This window comes from Pholis gunnellus (genome assembly GCF_910591455.1).
Source record: "Pholis gunnellus genome assembly, chromosome: 14".
Lineage (NCBI taxonomy): Eukaryota > Metazoa > Chordata > Actinopteri > Perciformes > Pholidae > Pholis > Pholis gunnellus.
In genome coordinates this window covers 15548731-15572241 of record NC_136541.1, presented here as the reverse complement: position 1 = coordinate 15572241, position 23511 = coordinate 15548731, and the positions used below count along the sequence as shown (strand labels likewise).

Below are 23511 nucleotides of genomic sequence, written 5' to 3'. Positions count from 1 at the left end.
CTGGGGCCCCACAGGCTGAGGAGACACCGAGGTGGAACTGAAACTATCACTTCTCGACAAATCAAATGCAATTTCATTTTCTTCTGTTTGTCATGCTCTTCATGGTCCGTCTCTAGTGACTCCTTCTGACTGCTAGTCAGACTGCAGCTTGTCGCCCTTCACTTTGCAGTAGTAATCCCTAACAGACCATTACTTGCCGTGTCTGTCGGCCTTATTTCCGTCACACGCGGCCGCGCTCTCCAAAGCCCGGCTAATGGGCCGCAATTTTGAATGCTATGTGGTGCGGGAGCAGCTCTGATCACGGTGATGGAGCTTTCTGGTGCATCGCAAACGAGTTCTGCCTTTTGCTGGCCGGTGGGGAGTCCCCGTGTGTCACAGACAGCGGTCATATTAGTGCAGCTGTTGAGGAGGACATGACTGTTGTTATCCTTCTGTCTGTGTGCTGGGAGGGGCTGTACACACACACACAGGCACAAACACACACACACACACACACTCATTTGGTAACAATCACTGTGCTGAAATAGATTCACTACGCGAAAGGTCCTTTTATGAATGAATATGTTAGTGTTAACGTAAAGCAAGCATATTTAAAAAAAAAACTACATGATTAACTAAATTTGGTTGGCAGTCAGCATATACAGAATTGTAACACACTGTGGTCTTATCCTTAGTTTTTTAATTTCATGGATGTGTGTGTGTGTGTGTGTGTGTGTGTGTGTGTGTGTGTGTGTATGTTGTGGGGGTGGGGTGGTGTTGGCACCCTCACTCTCCTGTCTCAATTTCTGTACAGTTGCTACTGCTCCTTCATGTCCTGTCATGCTTTTAAGCTGACATCACACCCCAGAGTAGAGTGTTGTGTCCAGGACAGAGGACTCACACACATATTACATACATACACACACATACTACATACACACACACGCACACACACACAAAACTAAGTAAAACCCAACACAACAAGGCATTTTTTTACTTGTATGTCCGTGTTTTCGACCCCGTTCAACCCCTTTCACAATGTGTTTCAATTATCATGAAATTTAGGCGTAACATTTTGGTCACTTTAAAATCTCTTCTCTCTTCAGCGTTGGGTTGTACTTAGCTCCGCCCTCCCGTGTCACTTCAAAAAAACAACACGGCGACGGCCAAAGTGCTGAACACAAGGCTTTAAAACGGCAGTACAGAAGCTAATGGGTGACGTCACAGTGACTACATCCACTTCTTATATACAGTCTGTGCTTGAAACTAGCGATTGAGAGCATAAAATGTTAACTGAGGGTAATACATTGAGTGAGAAATTGGGCCATTTTCTCAAAGACTTTAGACTTCTTTTTGCAACCAGACGAGTCCACCCTGCTGGCCAGTAGAACAAACTACAGGTTTGAGGCAGTTCTGCATCGGCTTCACTTTTCAAACCGGGAGGTTGACCCTTGGTAATATGCAAAATCGCCCGTTTTTCTGTTTTTAAGGGATCATTTCTGATCAAAGTAATAGTTACATCATTTTCTAGTAGACTAGAAATGGGAGAGAAAATGGCAAGGGAAGAGAGTCAAACAGTTCTTCCAAATTCCATTTATTTTCCTCCCCGCCCTTGCTCTACCCTCTGTCGTTCTGTCTCTCTGCTCTGTTACAGTACCTTGCTTAGCAAGAAGTGGCACTTCATTGGCACTAATCTCTGCCTCTGCACTGACATCACTGATTGCTTTCCAACTTCACTTGCTCTCCAGGAAATGACATAAGAACTGGATGACTGGTGTGTGTGTGTGTGTGCGGTGGGCTGGTGGCATGTCAAACACCGCTGCAAAATCTGGAATTTACAGTGTTTGCTAGAGAAAACTGATTGCCGTTGCTGGCGACTCATAGCAGGGTTCAAAACAGATACATCCGTGCACCAAATAGATCCCGTAAGAAGAATTTCTTATTGCTGTGTAATTTCTGTGTAGCACCATGCTCGCCATCCTAAACACCCATAATGCATTTACAAGCATGTATGCTGGTAGCATATACATATAAAATATAAAGCCTGGTCCTTGAAACGTTACACAGCAATAAAAATCCTTCTAACGGGAGCTATTTGTTGTGTGGATCTATTTTTCTTTTTAATTCCATGCAGTGTGTCTTTCTCATCGTTTCTAATTTGACTCTGTCTTTCTCTCTGTCTTTGTCTCTCTCTCTCTCTCTCCTTCTGTAGACAGGCAGGGACTGTCTTCTTAAGACAAACTTATTGCGGTGATGACTTCATGCACAATCATATCCAACAGCATTATAGGGAAACTTGACGCTGGTTTCTCAGCCCAACTTACTGATGCACTCAAGCCAAGCTTTAATTGGTTCAGATCCAGGGTTTGGATAAGCGTTTGCATTTCGGATGCCTTACCCATTCATTTCACGTCATCAATGATTTTCAATATGCCTCTCACATAAAATGTCATCTGCCCGGGTCTTTTCTATCTCTTATCTCCCGTGTTTCTCTTTTGCTCTCCTTGCAGACATGTTCCAGTACCTTCTATCCTTCTCTCAGGGCCACCTGAGCTCTCTGTTGGAGGGAACCTACTCCTCCGTGTCCCGCCAAGCCCTCCCCCACGTCAACCAGCTCTTCTCCTCCCTCTCCCTCTACCTCCGCGGGGCCAACGTCTCCGTCGAGGCGTCGATCCACCACTTTTTCAACGACCTCTTCCCGCTCGCCTACACGCGGCTCATCAATCCAGGGCTAGAAAGCAGCATGACGATGGGCAGCGAAATGGACGACTGCCTCCGCATGATCAGGCAGGACGTCAACCCCTTCGGGCCTCATCCGGCCGCCATGGCCCAGGAGCTGGCTGGGGCACTGGGAGCCGGGAGACAACTGGGCCTGGCCCTGGAGGAGGGTCTGGAAGTGATGAACGCCACCGAACACGTCGGCATGAGCAAAGAGTGCGTGAAGGGCCTGGTGAAGATGGTGTACTGCTCCCACTGTAGAGGCTTGACGCTCATCAAGCCCTGCGTGGGCTACTGTCTGAACGTGATGCGAGGTTGCCTGGCCAGCGTGTCCGAGCTGGATCAGCCTTGGAGGCGGTACACCAGCCTGTTGGAGCAGCTAACCCACGCCATGGCCGGGCACCACAGTCTGGAACTAGCCCTGCTCGGGGTCAGGGGGCACGTTAACGAGGCCCTGCTCTACGCACAGCGCCACGGTCCGCTCATTACAGCCACAGTAAGTCACGCACTAGATCAGCAGCTTTTGATGGCACGTGCAAAAAGGCCTCCAAACCTTTTTTGTTTAACCTCTTTGTTTTATACATGTACTTTGGCAATATTCAATGTATTGATTGGAAAGGTTTTGCGGGCTGCTTGTGGGTTATGAGCTAGTTTTTTCCACCGGTGCAACAAAGAATCCTGCACACGGCATTAATGTTTGCACAGTGTTTTAAACTATTCAGAGAAAAACAATATTTTTACAAAAAAAGAGTTGAGCCGCCTTCAAAGAAATGCAGGCTGAGCTCAGGCTAGAGAAGGACTAATTTTGGCAAAATGGCAAGGCAGCTAAAAGTCACCGTTATTGTTTAGGTCCTGACTGTGGGCGGATATTATGAATTCCTCATTGACTATGATGAAAATAATAAAAGTAGTGGTTAAAATGGGGACTGAGTACTTGCATGCTGTGAGTATTACCATATGCCTCATGTTATATAGGATTTTGAGCTGGATGTTCACAACACAGAGGGTTTCATGGATGACTGCCAGACATTTCCTACAGCTGAACAGTACAGCTAAATCTAGAGTTCATATTCTGCTTTGTTTAGCAACGTATCTTGGATTCATATAACTTACGTTCACAGCAAGCCTTAGGTTCAACTATACAGAATAAACAAAAAATCCATTTAGAGATGGCTGTAAAAGTCAACATCAAATCTTTGTAATAGTTTCCCCGTCTCACACTTATCCCTGCATACAAGTAATATATAGTACATCAAGTACTAGTTCTGTGAATACAGTACACCGTGTTCTCTATCTTCACATTTTCAGCAATACCCTTCTTCCTCTATGTAAGGTGGGGTCGTGCATGCGGGTGTACGATAACGTGAGTCATACACCGAGGAGCAGAAGGTGATTAGCAGAGATTTATGTGCATCATCAAGAGGACCATAACAACTGTATCACTTGCATTCAGTCCCCATTGCATCTCCCTCTCTCGGCTAAATTTCAGGCATGGTTGTGGATGCAGTGCATGCACATACAGTGTTTTGAAATGAATCTATAAGAGCACTTACACATGTCTCTCCCCCTGGGCACGAGCTGGAGAGTTCTGGACATCATAGCTCCACTACCTTTTCGTGGGCCCCTTTGCAGTTCTGAGTAGGTGGCTGGACTTGACTTTCGCGAGTTGTGGGAATGATCTGTGTGTTATTTATTTATTTTATTCTCCCAGTCTGTGTCTCCATTATCCTCATCCCCACCTCTCTCCATGACGGGTTACAGATATTTTTAAATATCCTTTCAACACCTCGAGTTACTCTGTTGAACTTTCTGTGATGAACTGTGTTGAATATGGGATCAGAAAAAAGGAAGAGCAATACTTTAGATGTTATTTACGGTGCAGCTGTTCCCTAATCTTTAATGGGACCACTTGTTGACAAGTCTACACTGAATCTGTTTCCAGAACCGGAAGTAAACTGTAAGACAACACTATAGAAGCCATCATGTGCAAGCTGTTAGATGATTCAACTTTGACTTAATATACAGTGCAGTCTTCCAATGAACTCGTCAATTAGTCTCAAAGACTAGTGATTACTTGCCCCCTCACCCCTCCCCTTTCCAACCGTGTTGGAGAACTACGGTGGCCTTTAGGTAACGTACAAATGCAAATGACCCTCTCCAGAGCAAGTGTTTGGTTTGTCCGATCTGGGCTACTATAGAAACATGGCGGTGCAATATGGCGGGCTACATGAAGAGGACACAGTTCTTAGTTTCCGGTGGTTAAACACTCAGGTAAACACATTTCTGAATATTATAGTCCTTTTCTGCGAATAGATCCCCCTGAATCCTACACACTGGTCCAGACAAAACTGACATCATCCCTCTATCCAACTTCTGGCAAGCAAACAAGCAGACAACCTAACCCCTGGTATGACTAACTGTAATGCAATTACAGAATTTCAAGTTCCCTTACGTTACTCATTACTGAAAACAAATGCCTGCCTGGAAGGTGGAAAAATATATATTTAAACATGCAATTCGGAAAGTGGTTGGCAGTAACATCAAAATGTAAGTAATTTGTAGTTCATGGCCTTCAACATGCAAAGCACTGGTGTGGTCCCATTAAACACACACACATACACACACATCCAAATGCGTAGACACTTACTGTACACACACACACATGCATGTGCAGACAGACAAGGGTTGGTTGCCAGGCTTAAAGACTGACCTAATACAGCTATGCAGAGAGAGAGAGACGCAGCTTGTGTTTCGTGTGTGTACGTACACATGTGTGTGTGTGTGTGTGTGTGTGTGCCTGCTTGGTATTCATGGGGTGACAGGCAAGCCTGTAGCAGGGAGCCCAGCGCGGGGACAAATGGGACGGAATTGAAAGGATTCCAGCTAGGCCATACAAACTAGATCCAGCCAGCTGAAAAAAAACAAAAAAAAGAGAATTGTTGCAGGAAAAGGAGGTGGCCCCCAGTCGGACACTGGTGGCTCCCGTTTGCTGCGCTCTCAATGCTTCACGCAGGCTAGAGGGCAAAAACATGAGCACGCACGTTTACTCATTCACTTTAGGCGCTCAGGCACACACACACACTTAGCCACACACAGAATAACACACAAGTTCTATTGGCATGTATTACCTGGAACCTATGGCCCTTTTAAAATCGCAGTCTGTTTTCATAAAGCCGCGGTGGCCTGTCAAGGAAAACCGTTAAGTCTCCAGTGCACAACTACTGTGTCAGCGTAGCCGCCTTCACCCTTACACCTCCGTATACCCCCTCCCCCCCCCCTCCCCCTCCCAGATGAATTCTCAATTTTAAACACCTTTTTTAATTATTTTCATACAAAAAAAAAAGTGCACAAACAAAGTGCATACCTTGCTTGACCTACTGTTATTACTTGCACTTGTGCGAAGTCAAGAACAAAGAAGTAACTCTGTTTTTCTGCCGAGTCCGAATATTATATAGAGTTGTTATTAAAGGAATTATTGTGACTGTGTGGTTTTACACTGGGATATTATCCCAAACCATTTTGTGGTTGCTCTCTCTCTCTCTCTCTCTCTCTCTCTCTCTCTCTCTCTCTCTCTCTCACTTAGAGCGCTGCAGACTACAGAGTCTGCACTATATGCTGCAGTACGTCATAGGTTAGGACCCGGGTCATAACACATATATATACTGTACATACACACACACACACACATCACCACACCGTGTGCAGGTATCAGGTTTTTAGAAGTCCTGCAAGGAGCCTGGATGTGCGGCCCACCCTGCGACAATACCAGCGGCGCGCGTAAGCGTGAAAGGCAGCCATTGATAGTTATGTGGGGCAGCAAGAGGATAGATTCTGTTTGAACACATTCCTGCTCTTATTGAGATGGAGCGTGAACGTGGGGCGGAGGGAAGTGGTTATTGTTATGGATATATGAGGGGGGGGGGGGGGGGGCCTGGATTATGTTGAGTAGACACAATTAAGCGAAAAATATCCAGTAAAAGTGGCCGCTCTTATTGGGCCCCTGTGCAAATGGTAGCCCCCAGTGAGGGTTTTCTCCTTCTGAATGCTGCCCTGTTGAATTCACATTAGAGTTTCTCCCTCAACCGTGCCGGAGAGGCCGCAGGCTGCTGTTTATTGACACGGCCATAAAAAAATGATATGGCTCATATGACCCAGAGGGGAACTTTATGTCTTCTGCTTGCCAAAGATGAGTAGACTTTAAATCGCAGCACGCAGAAGCGTGCGTTCACTCGCACCTTCACGCCCTCACCCATTCATTCACTCTGAGCGCTTCATAGTCAGTTTATGAGGAAATAGTCGCCGTGGTCCAGATTAGAGCAGTTTATATGCAGGTCTACCTTATCCGCTTGTTGGTTTTACCCCAGCTTCTCATTACAGTCTTATGGAGGAATGATAATAGCAGCCTGGGCCTGTAGATAATGGAAACAAGGGCCAGTTGCATGACTGGAAGCTTTCCATTCACCACGGCGGCACCTCAACAGACTGCAGGGGCTTACATTCTTTTGCTCCATCCCACAATACGATGGAATATCATTGGTGTGAAAACTAACTTTTTTATTTTGCTTTCCCAATCCCATCTCTGCAACCTTGTGTTTTATATGACGCAATATGATAATATACTGTACACACTGTGTACCACCAGATATTTCTGCCGCACCGTTAATACTGTGTCAGGCCATTGTGGGCAATGTAGAAAATACACAGTTTACCAATATGTTTTCAAGAAACTGTAAATAAATGAATATAAAGGGGAAGGAAATTGAAGTATTCATAACTGTATGCATAAAATAAATGACCACTAAATCTATTCGACATAAAGATTACAAGCAGTAATAAAGAGCTAATAAAGAGCTAAATTAAAGACATTACATGCCCTGACAGATAGATTAATTAATCTGTTAATGTTTAAATGAGCTCTCCCCAGATGATTTAAGTGAGGAAGACCAGAGGAACTAGAGTAACCAGAATTACTGACAAAACTACTTAGCTGAATGCTACGAACGTCTTACCGGTTATCATTGTGAAAAGTTCAAGGACATCGCATTCCTGCAGTTTAAACGTAGATCAATCCCGTATCGTATCATTGTGTTGACATGCAGTGTGATGTGTAATTGAATTAACTGTTTTACATTTTGTACTTGAGATACATTCTGACATCAGCTGCTGAGCCCACCTCTGGAGGTCACTTCATCTAAAAGGATTAGCTACGCAGCCTCAAGCCTTTACACAAAGTATGCTTTCTGTATCTAATGTTTGAGGCCGTTAGCAGAATGGAGCCGACGCAAAATGCGCTCATGGCCAATCTATACGCTTAGCCCATCTTTCTGAGTTGGGTGCGCCTTTGGCACGGCGTCCAACCCTCAAGCTGACTGACTGACTTACTCAGCAGTCCATTAGCTAATGATGGGGGGGAGGAGGGAGGGGGGGGGGGGGGGGGGGCAGCCTCTCTTCTCCTCAGCCACCCTTGTGCCTCGTTTCCAGCTCCTCTTCCCTCTTTTAGCTGCTGCTGATAATACGCTGCAGCCCTCAACACCACAAGCGAAATCCTGCATTTCTGAAAAAAAAGGGCAAGTTGTAAAAGTGAGCAATCGCCATGCCGATTGATTGCTGGGCCAATACATTTGGATGTGACCATGAAGCAGTGGTCCTTGGTATATTATTTTTCCTCTGTCAACCATGACTGGGGATTGGTGGAATCATATAATTATAGAAATGACGTAATTTCTCAGATGTGCAGTTGATTATAAGGTGATGACATGTTCACAGAGATGTGGGGCTTTCCTCCAGAGCATGCGGTCTGCTTCTCAGATTGACTGTTTCACACGGGAGGTAGGGAGACGACAAAATAGGGTTGACAAGAGTACAAATATGCTGATGTTGTCGTTGATGACACTGAAAAATATCAAAGCTCGTATCCATAAGTCTTCCTCACACTGATCACAGTCTGTCACTGGCTGAATCAAAATCTGAGTTTGATTTGAGCTGTGAATTTAAATTGTGACGGAGAGCGTGCCGTGACATGACGAGGAGTTTGTGCCTCTTGTCTGTTATCTAGTAAATCAGGACACCTCAGTCTGTAATATTGCTTCTGTCCACTTTAAGGAGTTTCAGTATCACACAACTTGTTCATGGAAAAAAGAAAAAAAACATCTCTGGGATTGTTGATCAGATTCTTTTTGAACATTTGTTTCTAGATAATGGTTCATCTAGATTAAATGTGGTGTTCATACCACCATTGCGTCAGCACCCCCCGACCACATGGTCTTTTTCCTCTTCTGTGAGCCCTCCTTTAATGTTTGAAATAGCCCCTGCCAACCCCTGTGCGTCCTCATATTCCCGACATCCTCACTTGATGCCTGGATGCACACTGGCCTTCTGTTTCAGCACCTTCAAACGGGAGCTGGCTGGCGTTCTAACATCAGGCAGGTGCTGCTGTGAAGTTAACCCGAATCCGTGTTATGATTTTCGTGGTAGTTGCGGGTTCACTGGAAGCCTTCAAATGGACACGTGGACTCTCAAAGCTTCTGTCCGCCGGCTCCTTTTCTTCGCTTGTGAGCGTCTTGATCCACCATAACGTAGACACAGACGAGATGAACTCACTTGAACTTCCTCTGTCTCTCTTGTCTTTTTTTCCCTCCATCTCTGCGGTGCAACACCACTTGAACCCTCCGAGACATGTCGCCACATTTTGCGTCTGTAATTCTCGCGAGTTTGTTTTACGAGGATGGACGAGCGTTGTAAACAAACTCCAAAGCGACACCCATATTTATAAGGGGCCTCTCATTTTTTTAGATCATCTGCGAGCGATTTAATCAGGGTAAACAAGCCCCAATGTGGAGAGTGAAATTCAATGTTCTCTTCTCCCCCGATTGGAATCTCAAGGACTTTTCCCCGTGATATACGAGGGACTGAGTCTCTCTTTAATTAGCACTGACATCATTCGGATAAGAGGGTGAGAAACAGACGGGGAGGGGTCTGATTGACAGAGAATGCAGAGTGAAGACATGCCGAGAAAGATGGAGGCAAAGTGATTTAGAAAGAATAAAGGGAGAACTTAAATAGATGACAAAGAACAATTGGCGGGGGGAGAGAGAGAGAAAAGAAGCCAAGGGGGGAAGAGTAATGTTGTAAATCAGCGACACTCACTCGCTCAAGGCCAAGTGGAAGACTGTCACTATTCGCTTATACGAGCGGCTCGGGGGGGCGTTTTGAATGCTGAATGTGTTTATAGTCTATTCAGACCGTTTTAGTTTTTGATTTAAAGCTACAACACATTATTATCTTCAGGCTACATCATGTTTACATTCATTTATTCTTTTGTATTCAGTAAATTATGAGTTGATTAGGAACTTGTTTGTTTTTTCCAGTTCATACGTAGGACCACACATCTGTCCGTGATGCAGCTTTTCTTTAATTTGACTAATTTGTAGTGAGCAGCTTTAATCTTTCCAAACCAAAAGAACTGAAGTACAGTGTATGTGAAAGGATGGCATTAGTTAAATTGCCCCTCGACCCTGAATAGGATAAGCGGTTATGAGTAATTAATGGATGGATTTGTTAAATTATTTAAAGTGTTCACAGCTTACCATTATTAGTTAACAGTTAGTAGTTTTAGTCATTCATAACTGATACTTATGAGGGCATCCGTTACCTTGTGCATCATGTATTGTATAATCTCAGTGCTTGACAGAAGAATTTTCCACTTTTAGTCTCGTATAATAAAAAAATATATTTACTCAATCACAAGTGAGTTATTGATGAGCAGTTCCATTAAAAAATGTCAAGGCTGCAAGAGATATATTTCATTCTGTATGTAAGAGCTAAAACGTTTCTCGTCTAAAGAGAGGACGTGGGGCTGATTAAAGCTTTCATCACCTGAAACATTGCTCTCCAACTTGAATGGGTGCATGAACACAAAGACCTGGTTCCCCACGTCTTTTATTGTATCATCCTTGAGTCACACGGCTGCTTTCTCTCCTTCACTCAAGACATACTGTCATCAACAGGTCTAATCACTACCCATACATCATGAAAGAATGGAATTTTATGTAGCTATGAATAAGAAACGCGTCGTTTAATTTATGTGTTAAAATGTATGTGTTAAAATGTATGTGAATAACCAGCTCTGCACACAGCAAAATCTTCGTCGTTTACAGTGAGCCTCCACCCGAAACCACTTTACATCTTTGGGAACGCAGGCATGTTATTATATCCAAGTAGACTGTACAGTTACCTTGCGGTCTATATTACAGATGACAAATTTGAATTATCCTGCCCTAGTCCCGTGCTGACCGCTGTTTGAGGTCATTATGGTCTGATTAAACTCAACACCTTGAAGCCTACATCTGTCTCTTTGTGTGGTTAAACATAAAACACAGCCTGATAGTGTTGCTGAGGTAGGAGAGAGACCTCCTTATTCCCTTAACCCACCCAGAATTTCCCAGATGGTCCAGGGTTTGGTCCACTGGCACAAGCTTGCTTCCTTAACCTCAAGGCCTCCACCACAACACTGCGAGTCCTGCAGAATTCTGGTAGTCATCTTAATACATAAATAAAGGGGCAAAGTGTTTTTATCGAGCTGAAACCTTGCTATACATATAAACATGGCAACAGTAGGATTTCTCGTACTTTAACATGAGGAAAAATGCACTTTGTGCAAATAGAAACGGGAAAGCCTTCTCCTCGCGAGTAGCAGGCCCTCCCTTTCTACTGCGTGTTCACGTGTCGCAATTAGAAATGGAAATTGTTACTTGTAAAAACACAATTATCGAGATACCCGACGGCAAGAAAGTCCAGTCATTTGAAACATAAGTGATGCCTCGGGTTTTCTTTGGAGAAAACACCATAAACAACTATGTTGCCAAAGTATCAAGCATCTTCCTGTGCGGTGGAATAGAGAGCCCACCAGAATGTGAACCGCTACTCATGTCGCTACTTGGCTACTGATTGCATTTTTTCTTCTGCTTTTTTTTTACTCCTTTAGTTCGGAACCGCAATGCAGTAAATACCAATAAAGCTAATTGTGTTTGCTCTCTTTTCTGCTCTTTCATTCCGTCGTTGGTTACTTTACATAACTCTCATGGAAAGCAGTGACATTCATGTTGAATAAAATTCCTACTGTAAAGGTGGTCCAGCTTGGTACTAAACAGGCACTTCTGTGTTATGTGATGTCTCTTCTCTGACTCTGTCAGTGCATCATGTATCTAAACCCAAATAGAAGCAGGGCACTGTTGACACTTTTGGGGGGGAATATTTCACGGTTATGAGATGTCTTGAGATGACAGGGACTGTGGTTTGGATAACGGATGTAAGCAGCAGTCCCGAGAGCTCTTCCCAAGGATGTGAATGAAAACGGAGACAATATGCAAGTATGAGCTTTTTGCCGTTGTGAATTGATAAAATGTACACTTGAAGCATGCATTAACACAAATGTACAGCACTGAGACAGTGCAAGCAATGATCTTGAAGCGAATTCCTGGGATTCATTTCCAAAAATACAACTAATGGCACAAACCAGTGGTCTGCATTTCTCCGGACCATTCAGGCCATTGACCCTTATGAGTCATAACTGTGATACATGAAAAACAATCCCTAAAGATAGGTTGAAAAGTGGATGTTGATTTAGCTACGGTCAGGAACTGTTATATAACACAGTCTCAGGATGACTTTTCTGTACCTTGGATGTTATGAATTTCTGATCTCTAGAAAGAACATTTAGTCGTTGCTCACTTTGGCCGAGCTGACAGATGTGCTTCTGTTCCACAGTGCGTAGCATTAGGCGAGCAGATTGCCTGCACATTTAGCACACACACACTATGTAAAAGTGGAAGAGAGGGGTTCTTCACTGACCAAACAAGCCCTTTTCATCCCACAATGCAATGTGCCTGAGGTGACTGGGGGGCTGAGAAAGTTCCCTCAGCTTTACTGGGTAATCCCTTGATAAATAAACTGGGAAGACAAGACCACCGCTGCTATCTGTAAACCAATACTCCCCGAGAGGAGGGATGGCCCTGGGCTTGGCCAGCGCTGAGCCGATGATATGTGCATAAGGCGCAGATACACACGGCACTTTTGAGCTGAACACGTTGGAATGGATCCTGCTACACACACTTATGGTCAAAATAAATGATTTGGTTTGAGTGGAATAATGTCTATTCTACTCGTATGCAAACCAGTAAAAGACACGTAGCTGTAGAAACAGTGATCCGTCCTGGGCCTAGCAGTAGAAATCAAATTTCACTGGCTCAAATACACATAGAAAACATGCCTTGTATTTCCCTGAAGTCCTTCTATGTGGACTACACGCATCCCCAAAAGATCCCCCCCCCCCCCCCCCCCTCCATCAGACTCTGTCCTCGGGCAATCATATGAGGAATGCTCTGCAAAATAGCTGAAATTGTGAAGGTATAACAAGGACAAACAGGTGCTCCCCCCGCCCCCCCCCAACCACACGCACACACACACACATGCAAAACCAAGTACTCATGCTGTGCCCGAATGGGATTTTCATTCTCACGCCATCATCAGGTCAGGAGATAATTGATTTATGGCAGAGGTTCTAGCCCATGTTATTGTTCAACCTGTTGTCTGATTGGCCCTGAGGGGTATGTGGTGACAAGATCCAACCTATAAGAGCGCTTCTCCATTTCTCCAGAGGATCCATAAACGAGGATGCTGTTTATTTTCCCTACGGTGACTTTGTGTTCTGTTTACGCTGTCGTATGCTTAGTTAGGCACAAGAATGTTTTGCGTCAGCGTTTTTTTGTTGTGAAATGTTGGCCTCGGTTCAATCCTTTCCGTTCTCTCCAAAAGTAGCTCTGTGGTTTGGTTTTTAAGAAATATTGGGGTAATACAAACAGAACTGTGGGTGACCTCTTCTTGATGTTCATATTTTACACGGATGTTTACATTTTTTGGTCTTTGGAGAATAGCAAAGAGTCACGCAAAGGCAGGTGAGAAATGGCACTGGATTTAAAAGTTCAGTCTGCCTCTTTGAAAAGTTCACAATGGCGGGATTAGATCCTGTCTTAATCCTCCATTTCTCACTGCTGCAGAGAAATGATAACCTGAAGCTCTTTGACCTTTTTTGGATGTTTTTCATGTCCTGAATTGAACCAATCAACTTAAGCGTCATAACATGTAATTAAAACTTAATGTACAGCCAGTAAGTACGTTCCTGCTCTTTTAAACTATTTGTATCTTACCAATAACTATTATTACTAACTAGTAATGGTAAATTGTAAAAGGACTTCTATAGCGCCTTATAGTCTTCCGACTACTCAAAACGCTTTTACACAACATTCACACATTTCACTTCACCTGCCCATCTCTCCTGCTCCTTGCCAGCTTCACCACGTTCATACAAACGGACGCACAGACCTCCCAAACGCTGTCGCCTGGAAATGATCTCATGGGACTGTATGTTGTCTCAAATATTGGTTTTGAATCTCTGGAATTGATGTCATAGAAATGTATTTTGCTCAATAAATGAAGAGGCATATGGTTCAATTCAGTCTGAAATATTGGCTGAGTACTTAATGTTGCATGCTTACACTGTTAAATGAATCAGCTTTGACATTTATAGCTTCGCTGCTTCTTGGAATTATCAGACTTTTAACTGAGTCACTTTGTTTTTGTTGCCACAAACGCTAGCCTACTTGCCAGTGTTAATAATGCAATGTTGAAAGCCCTGGCCTAATCAACAAAACATACACTGAACTGTAAATGTTAGAATATCCTTGTTTGCTATTACCCTTGCTCAGACACTCTTAATTTGGCAAACCTCATTTCAATAAACAACCCATTTCACAGGTTTTAAATGTACAATTGTTCTAATGAATGTCTGATTACGTCATGTTGTGCAGACAGTACATGCAGCACATGCAAATAGCATGTGACTTAGTATGTTGAGAGGGCTCCATAGGCTAAAACAGTTGCTATGTTCTGTCTTTTCTCGCCGTCACAATGTAATGTGTGTGTGGCATTATTGCATGTGTGTGTGTGTGTGTGTGTGTGTGTGTGTGTGTGTGTGTGTGTGTGTGTGTGGCTATGGCCATGGCCATGTGTGGCTGTGGGCCGCCCTACCACATGTGAGCATGTTTTATTGGTCTGGAGGGAGTTAAGGTTAATGCAATAAAACAACCTTCTCCGTGCCCAACGTCTGCCTTCAGAGAGAATTTAGGACTGAGAATGTGGTGAGAGAAAGGCCAGAAAGTGAAGAGTGCAACGAAGATGAAAAATGTTCAGGTGACGTGGTTATGCTGCTGGTTATGAAAGCGCCTCCTGATCCATTGACAATTCCACTGCCCCGGGAATAGCTGCCTGCTATGTGAAAACCTCCATTTAAACTCCCATCTATAAGGCCCACAAGATAGCTGACCTGCCTCACCCCCGGAGGGAAAGTGTATTTTTAGCACGCTGGCAAGACACATTTTGTGACCGTTAACACATATTTCAGCTGCTTCCAGACTTGCTTATCCAAACTCTTCCCAGCATGTGGACAGACACACTCCTTCAGACAACCATTTAAACACAGATGCTTGCCAGTTCCTGCCCAAATTAAGTTTTTCTATCTGTTTGTGCATTCCATTGTTTTTGCCCCCCCCCCCACACGGTCTGCCCTTAACACTCGCATTGCTGTGTGAGGTAAGTTTACATAATTGCTTTGAGGTGTTTGCTAGTAGGGGATGTGCAGCACAGATCAGCAGGATTAGCATCCCGAGTCGACCACTGTATTGCTTAATAGGTTTGTATAGACTGTCTGTAGCCCGACCAATTCCTGCTCTTTTGTTTATTGTCACTTGCTGTATGCACTCTGTTCTGCGTACCTACAAAAGACTTGAAAATTGCACTATAAAAATGCGATTTTATAGAAAACAGCTCAAAACAGTGAATTATTAAAAGTATTCTTAGTCAAGGAAGCAATATGGCCATCCATCTGTTCTTGTGCACACTGTACAGTACGTATGAAAAAAATCACTACTAATTCTCGCTGCGTCTTACTGTACGGATTCCTTTTCTGAATCAGTGATGGATAAGTGGTGCTGCTAAATATCACTTAGTCCTGTACTCAGTCCGGTGTGTACGTACAAGAGCCATTACGCTCCGTCTCTCTGGCTAATTGAGGACCACTTAATAACACCGGCCGCAGGCTTTTAAGCCAATGAGATGTCATCGATTTTACATCTCTTGGTTTTCAAGCACATGCCCCCTTCATTCCCGTGACCCCGCTGTCACCGCTGCTGGCTTTAATAGCCACCGGAGACACTGGCCATCGCTGCCAACCGTGCGCACGCTCACCTCCATGAGGTAGTGGAATGTTTTACATTCACTGTCAGCCCTCCACGGCCATAACTCACTCATCACGGCATTTTCTTTCATCACGTCCCCTCGCTTCACGTCACGCCCACCATTTTCCCATGTTGTGCTGTTAAACTCCCAACTTCTCTCTGCCCCATAATTCTTTTCGCCTCTCTTCAACCCACAAGCATTCAACTGCAGTGCAGTCATTCCTCATTTCAAATTGATAACATCATCACTCTGGAGAGGCAAAAAAAACTAAAAATGTGGTTACTTTGAATAACTTATTTTAGTTTATATGCTTTCAACTGCGCAGGTGTCAATTGGTGGTTTTATGGAAGTCCCCCTGCAGCTCCACCCCTGCTGTTATATGTTTTCCTGAGCTCAACAGGTGTGTGTCTGTTTGCTCTATCCTCCCCACAGGTGGACAAGGTGTGTGGCCTGTCTACCAGGGAGACTACAAGCATGCAACCCACCAGCCCAGAGGTCACAACCTCGACCGTGACCTCCTCCTCTCTTCCTCCATCTGCTGCCCCGTCCCAACCTCTACCAGAGCAGTGGCTGGGGCAGTTGGCCCACTTGAGGAGGTAAGACAAAGCATTGAACTGAATGAGGATTATATTCAGTCACTTTCCAAAGTTTGATGTCGCCTGTTGTAAATCAGAATGGCAAAATGCTAATTGTTTTTCGGCTGCAGATTTATTTGTGCTTGTTAAATGAGTTAGACTGCTAAATGGTCTGCTGGATGAAAAGTCAATTTAAATGAAATGAACACTGGTCAGGTCTGTATGACAGAGCCTGGGGTTGTTGGCCATTGTTTGTTCTGTTCACAGCTGCCATCACTTCTCTTTTCTTCATATGGTTAATTGGGCCCAACACACACCCACGCACACATAGTATGTAAATGTAATGCCTGGCACTAAAGTCCATGCCCTCCACCTGGCCTCTGAGGCAGCCATTCTGTGCCCACAGCAGCTGGCACTGATGTGCCAGGAGAGAGGGAGGTGTGGGGGAGCTTAATCGCGACGGACCAACAATTTCCTGTTTACCCAGACGGCCATACCACCAACTCCGCACACCAGCAGGGCCTGAGCTTAAATAGCACCACAGACGAAAACACACACACACACACACCCGCAGCGTTGCCTGCCTGACCTTGCCCCAAACCATGAATCACTGCGCTGATGCCAGCCATAGCTGACAGGTCTGGCCTGGCACTGCCACCACCATTCATGGCAACACAATACAGCTCCCCGAGCCTGCTGCCAGCCCTGACCAGAGCACATGATAGCGCTGGCCACTTCAGAGACGCGGCGGCACCCGCCGTAGTAAAGGGAGAACATTGTGCCGCTGAAAAATATGAAACGTGACACAGTAAAGCAACATTTATATTTCGCTTTAATGGGGAAAAATGTGAATGTAGGAGCTCAGCAGAACTTTCTTTGGCGCCCCTTTTGAATATGTAACTGTGTTTGCACATGTGCAGATGTTTGCTTGGGTGTTTGTTTATTGACTTAACATATACATTACATACCTACAGTATATCTGTTTCATTGTTGGTGCGGTGTGGGGAGAAAGGGTTATTGATTCATGAGTGGTGTGGCTAGTCTCTGCATGTGCATGATTAATAACTCTCTTCCAGGGTCGACTGACTATCTTTTTCTCCCTCCTCCCCATGTGTCTTGTCTTGTCATCCTTTTGTTTCTTTTTGTCCTTCTCTCACGCCCCACCTTTCATGTCCCCGCATCCTCCTTGCTTGCAACAATCTCCCCTGGACTCCAACTCCCATCATTCCCAGCTCGTTCCCCCTGAAACCCTCCAAGAACAATAAACATAGTCTGAGAACACTCTCTAGGTAAGCATGAACCCGGGGGACGTATTACTCTCTCCCTCTCTCACACACACTCTCTCATATTGGGACTCGCATACATACCTGTCACATTTCATCACTGTTGATTGTCTTTTGGGCGACCGATACATTTTTCATGTCTCACAAAAACCAATCCGCGTTCATGTCGCCTGTGGTTCTCGAACACGGTCTCCTGACTCAGCACATGACCTCCCATGACCCCCCCCCCGCGATTTTTGCTCTGCTTCATGGGTGGCATCAATGTTATGTCATTGTTTTGCTGGCGATGACAGCGTTTATATCGACAACATGTGTCAGCGGATCCGATGAAGCGAGCACTGTACGGCACAGCATAATCGAGAAAAATGTGCTGACACAGGGAAGTGGTCACATTCAAAGCCGCTCATTTTTCTGCCGCCATCAATATCGCCACGTGTATTTATCACATGAATGTATTGTTGAATGGAATGCAGATACGGTTGGTGGTATGGTACCAAAGTACCGAGTAGCGTGTCCAGCAACCACACCAAATTCGAGGCCACAATCACACAACACATTTATATTGTATATATATAGATATTGTATTTCTATCTCTTTCTCAGTATATTTCTAATCTGACTTGTGGCCTGTTTTAAAATCGCTCTGTGTCTTTTTTTCCCTTAGGGAGTTCTTGATGTACCTGCAGCGCTACAAGTCTTTCTTTGCCGCGCTGCCAGAGATGCTGTGCGAAGGGGAGAACGTAGTGGACGACTCCATGTGCTGGAGTGGAGACGACGTGGTGGAGAGGTAAGAGTAAAGTGTGCAGTCCTTTAACCCCTCCATTCACCGTAAACTTGAGATTGTGGAAAGTAAATACTTGACACACAAAGATCATTCTCTCCTGGGCAATCACATTACTGATGTAACTTCCTTTTACTCACTTTGGATTTTTTCTTCAGCTGGCTCTTTATTGACTTGTACGTCCGAAATCGATTTTCTTTTCAGCTTTAAAAAGACCAGCGAAGATTGATTTTGGTATTTCGACTTGCGCTGCAGTGACAGCAGTTTATTCTTTGGGATGAGGCAACTTTTTGTGTCTTGTTACTTTGCCATGGCCAGTTGTTGCATAAAAACATTTCTTTTGGCAGCACTTGCGAACTTTCATTTTCTCTAAATGAGGAGACGCTGACTTGTATGCATCCTTTCAAACGGGTCATCCAGATTCCCCACGATATTGATTTACTCGAATACCTTGCTTGGAAAAGTACAAGTTATTAATACATTCAGATTTCTGAAAAAAGTAACAAACCCTCTGCATATTTGTTTGTGTGCTTGTGTTAGATAATGTCAGTCTGTGAGCCAGTGTGGCTGGCTGTTGTTAATCAATGGGGAAATAAGGAAGCCATTAAATCCATCTCCACATTGAGTGAATGCAGGCAGAACAAATAGTTGCTACACTCTCCTGTGTATTATGTTGATGAGCTGCTATCTGTGCCTTTCTCCCTTTTCCCACTCCATTCTCTTTCTCATGTTCATGAGGTTTTTTATGTTGTGCTGATTTATAGGTGTGGCCCTAGAACTCTTTTCTTGCTTATGGTTTTGGGTGCATCTCTCAGAGACTGCAGTACTTACTCTCTGTCTCTGTCTGTCTCTGTGTGTGTGTGTGTGTGTGTGTGTGTGGTTATGGTTCTGTGCTTTCTCAGTCCGCATGAGAAGAACAGAGAATTGATGCAGATGACTGAGCCAATGCGAGTCTGTAACTGATTCCCCCTGCTGGATCCGTTTCTTAAACCCTCCAAGAAGCTCGGTCCACAATTATGACAAGGTTATGCTCTCCTTCTCCTGCGGTGGCCCTAAAGTGGCTCCCGTTACCATGGCAACCTCAGCTCTTGGCACTGCCGGCATTGGCCCTTTCAGAGGAAAAAACGGAGGATCCGGGGATGCCTTTTTCCCCGCGATCCGCCCTGAGAGTTTGTCAGATCCTTTGGCCCGTGTCCGTTTTGCTTGATTAAGCCATACATTATGCTTTACGTGAGTACATGGGAAAACATTAGGCACATGAACAGATGTCTCTGATTCCGAAAAAAAAAGACCCTTTGATTAAACTCAGTGGTTGGCAAAAGCAATGTTCATGAATAAGTTAGGCTTTAATTAGCTTAGAAGCAGTTAGCTTTCAGAATGTTCTTCTCTTCTCTTCATGTCCTGGCTCGGTACTCTCCTTCCCTTCATCACTGCAGAGGATCTGCCAGCGCACTGAGACATGTTGAGCAGAACACGCATTCATCAGGGGCCTGTCGCATTGTGTCAGCACACAAAGTACAGTAGGCAGCCAGCCCGTGTGTGCTAGGTCCATGATCGGGAGCATGTGGGCTAGTAAACGGAGGGCGAGGCAACCAGTCAGCGCCCTAGAACACAAGAAATCTCCAGTCTTGTCGAGATACGGCTTCTTTGTCGGTTTTCAAAAAGCAGTTCTTTATTTCTGCACCCTGTTTGTGTGTAAGTGAGTGTGTGCCACTTTTTCGACAGTGCTAATGGGTTGTAACGGTGTGTTATCACACACTCCCTTGGTGAGAGCCAGGCCTTTGCTTGTGGTGTCAAGTGTTCTTCGGCTGAATGAGAAAAGAGTACCCGACTGAGACATTTGGCACCACTCATAAACCGCTCGGATATTCAGCAAACCTCTTACACTGTATCTGACTCTGCTGGCATGTATTCAAGAGAGAGAGAGAGAGAGAGAGAGAGAGAGAGAGAGAGAGAGAGAGAGAGAGAGAGGGACCGGACAGGGCATGAAAAGGGAAGGCGCTTTGGTGCCGTGGTGCCCCTTGTGCCTCCCTGTGCCCCTGATGAGGGAAGCATAGCATGATAGAGTGATGTGGGGGTGGAGGGCCTTGGCAGCATAAAGACCCATTGTGGAGTCAGCGGAGTGGGGCACAGCCCTGCCGTGGGGACCCCCAAAGCCTGGAGGGGGAACAAAGACCCTCCTATGAGGCTGCATGGGAAAGACTTGGACATCGCCGCCGCTGCTACTGCCACTGACCGCACCATGCCTGGGAAAAGTTGCTCGAGAGCAGCACAGCAGATGAGAGAAGGGTGGATGGTGAGAAAAATATGACGAGCGATGAGAACAAAGCGTGTGAAGAAGACACCAATAGTATCGTCGGAACATGCTCAGCTGCTCTGGCGTCAGCGCGCGTCATCGTCTGACTTCCTGTGTGGTGGGCACACAAAGCCTCTGAGGGCTCTGTGGGTTTTCCCCACACACAGGACCACATAGACACACAAAGGCAAAACACACTCACATGTCAATCCACACAGGATCCATATGCTATTCAACAGCTGGAGAGCTTATTCGTTCAGACACAATCATACAGCGCTCAGGCAAGGGTGCACACGTCCACATGTGAGAACACACACACAAACATACACACACACACACCCACCCTTGTGTGTTGTAATACTTCAAAGTACATGAAAGGCATTGGGGATTGAAATTCCCTTCCTCTCTTCATTCAGCGTCTGATGACATGAGGGGCGAGCGAGGGGCAAACAGTTGTACTTGCGACTAAAAATGCGTGTTGGCATGCGTTCAAACATCTCTGAACATTTGCAGCGTCACATGTGTGAATACTTTGCACCATCTTTTCCGGAAAGATAAGATCAATCAAAATGACCCGCGTTCTTCATTTAGATTAGGTTATTGGACAGCTATTGTAATGGTCTTATCACAAACGTTGGTAATTCATTGCATCTTTCTACACTGTTATCATTCCACTGTAATTACCATCACTGTTCTCTTTTTCGACACACACACTTGCTGCAGGCTGTATAGCCGAAGTTATGGCATCATAAGGACTTTATTAGTCCCTTGACTGAAAACACATGAGGAGGTAACTTCAATGAGGGTTTAATTAGACAACAAGTTCTTGTTAAATTCCTCCCAGACATAAACGAACCCAAAATAATTGGGTATGGATGGTGAATCGAGGGTAACATTGCAAATCCAGATAGTTTTCAAGTATAAAGTATTCACACCTGCTGTAAGTGCACAATTTTGCAAAGATTTTTTGAAAAGGAGAATTAGGCTTCTTGTGCGTTTTAGCCCACAATGTTTTTAAATAGTTATTCATATTTAAAACCATGCCTATTCCTGGATGATTATAACTTTTGTAATTAAGAATGGACACTTTCAGAAGATGTCCTCTGTCTGTGCAATCAATGCAATCCTCACAGTGTTTCGTCATCAGTCATTTTGCTAATATTTGTCAAAAACTAAAGACGAGTCTCCGCATGCTACTCGACAGGACACAACCTCTCACACACACATTTCTACAGAGCATGTGGGGGCGGTACTGATACAGACAGATCTCTATCATCATGCTTGCATGTTTTGAAGGTGAGGCTCGTGAATCGAAAAATGTACACGCAAAGCGAAATGCAACGGATGAAAGCAACTTTATTAGATCAAAAATTGAACGTAATAAAGTAGCTGGCTGGACTTAAACGTGTAGTTGACTGTTTGGCCGGCGCTCATGGAAGGTTCTGCTACTCATGCATTATGATACTGCTGGGTGTGCCAGCTATAGATTTAGATGGCACAGACGCATCCGGGCACATCCACGGCCACTTGGCCGGTTTGAACCGCCTAACTCTGCATACACTGCATGTGTTCGGAAATGACTTAGATTTCGACTTTGACGCTGCATCAGCATTTCTCTGACCCACAAACTCTTTTGGGATTCACTTTGTTTTGAGATGATTCACACAGCATATATAGGCAGAGTGTACAGTCTGCAGAGAGGGAAAGAAACAATCTTCCTCCAGCCAAGTAAGTCAGAGATCATAATGCTGCGGGTGTAAGCACACGCCAGCGTGTAGGGCATGTGCAGATGTGTGTGTGCGTTCTCCAGTCAGAAAAGGAGAACTCATAACTCATCACTATACTTCAGGGATGATTGTTAAGTTTTGGATTGGCTCAAGGGGGATGGACCGACAGACAATATGGCAGTGTGAGTGCTTCTGAATGCCTTGCATTTTTATAGGGTTATGACAATCTGTTTGTTTATCATTTTGACATCTGGAATCCATTGTGTTATTGCAGGGAGAAGCAGGGAGAAGCAGGGAGAAGCAGGGAGAGCGCTGCGCCGGGCAAGGCCCTCACCCCTCTCACTCTTTCTCACTTTCTCTCCTTCTTCCAGTCCCATCAAGTCAGAGTTTTATTTCCTTTTTCCCCTTCGCTGCCGTCTCCGTGTTGGTCTCTTGGGTCAGAGGAGCTCAGTTCGGAAAAAAACGAAAAAGGAATTGGATAATGAAACTCCAGCAGAGGGGGGCAATAAATTAATTACTATGCAGAGGAAGGACATTCCCTGCTCAGAGCCTGCGTGTGCTGCGTATGCACGTCTATGGGCAGAAGTCACAGTGTGTACAAGTCTGTGTATTCTTTTTTTCCATGTAGACATTAGGAGAGACATGATGGAGTGGTGGCACAGTGGAGTCATGAGAACAGTTGACAAATAATGGGGTGTTGAAATACATGCACTGACTTCATATCCTTTTTTCCTCCTGCTTCAACCTACCCTTTCACCTCTGCCATTTGCATTTGGCGTCTGCGTCAGACCTCTCAGTCCTTCCTCTCTCCCTCCCACAATCCCTTTTTTTCCCTATCTCTCCTTAGCTCCGATTCGGTGGCC

The 23511-nt window shown here is 44.8% G+C and overlaps 1 protein-coding gene across 2 annotated transcripts in view; it reads left to right on the top strand.

Annotated features, from left to right (window-relative positions):
- gpc5c (glypican 5c) overlaps window positions 1–23511 on the top strand; it is an 87339-nt gene that overhangs the window by 19211 nt on the left and 44617 nt on the right. Inside the window, exons 3-6 of one of the 2 annotated variants that reach the window (XM_079172696.1) lie at window positions 2490–3193; window positions 16420–16583; window positions 17795–17851; window positions 18509–18631. In XM_079172696.1, the coding sequence (XP_079028822.1) occupies window positions 2490–3193; window positions 16420–16583; window positions 17795–17851; window positions 18509–18631 (1048 nt within the window). The remainder of the gene's footprint in view (window positions 1–2489; window positions 3194–16419; window positions 16584–17794; window positions 17852–18508; window positions 18632–23511) is intronic. The other variant, XM_079172697.1, reaches the window with a different exon arrangement.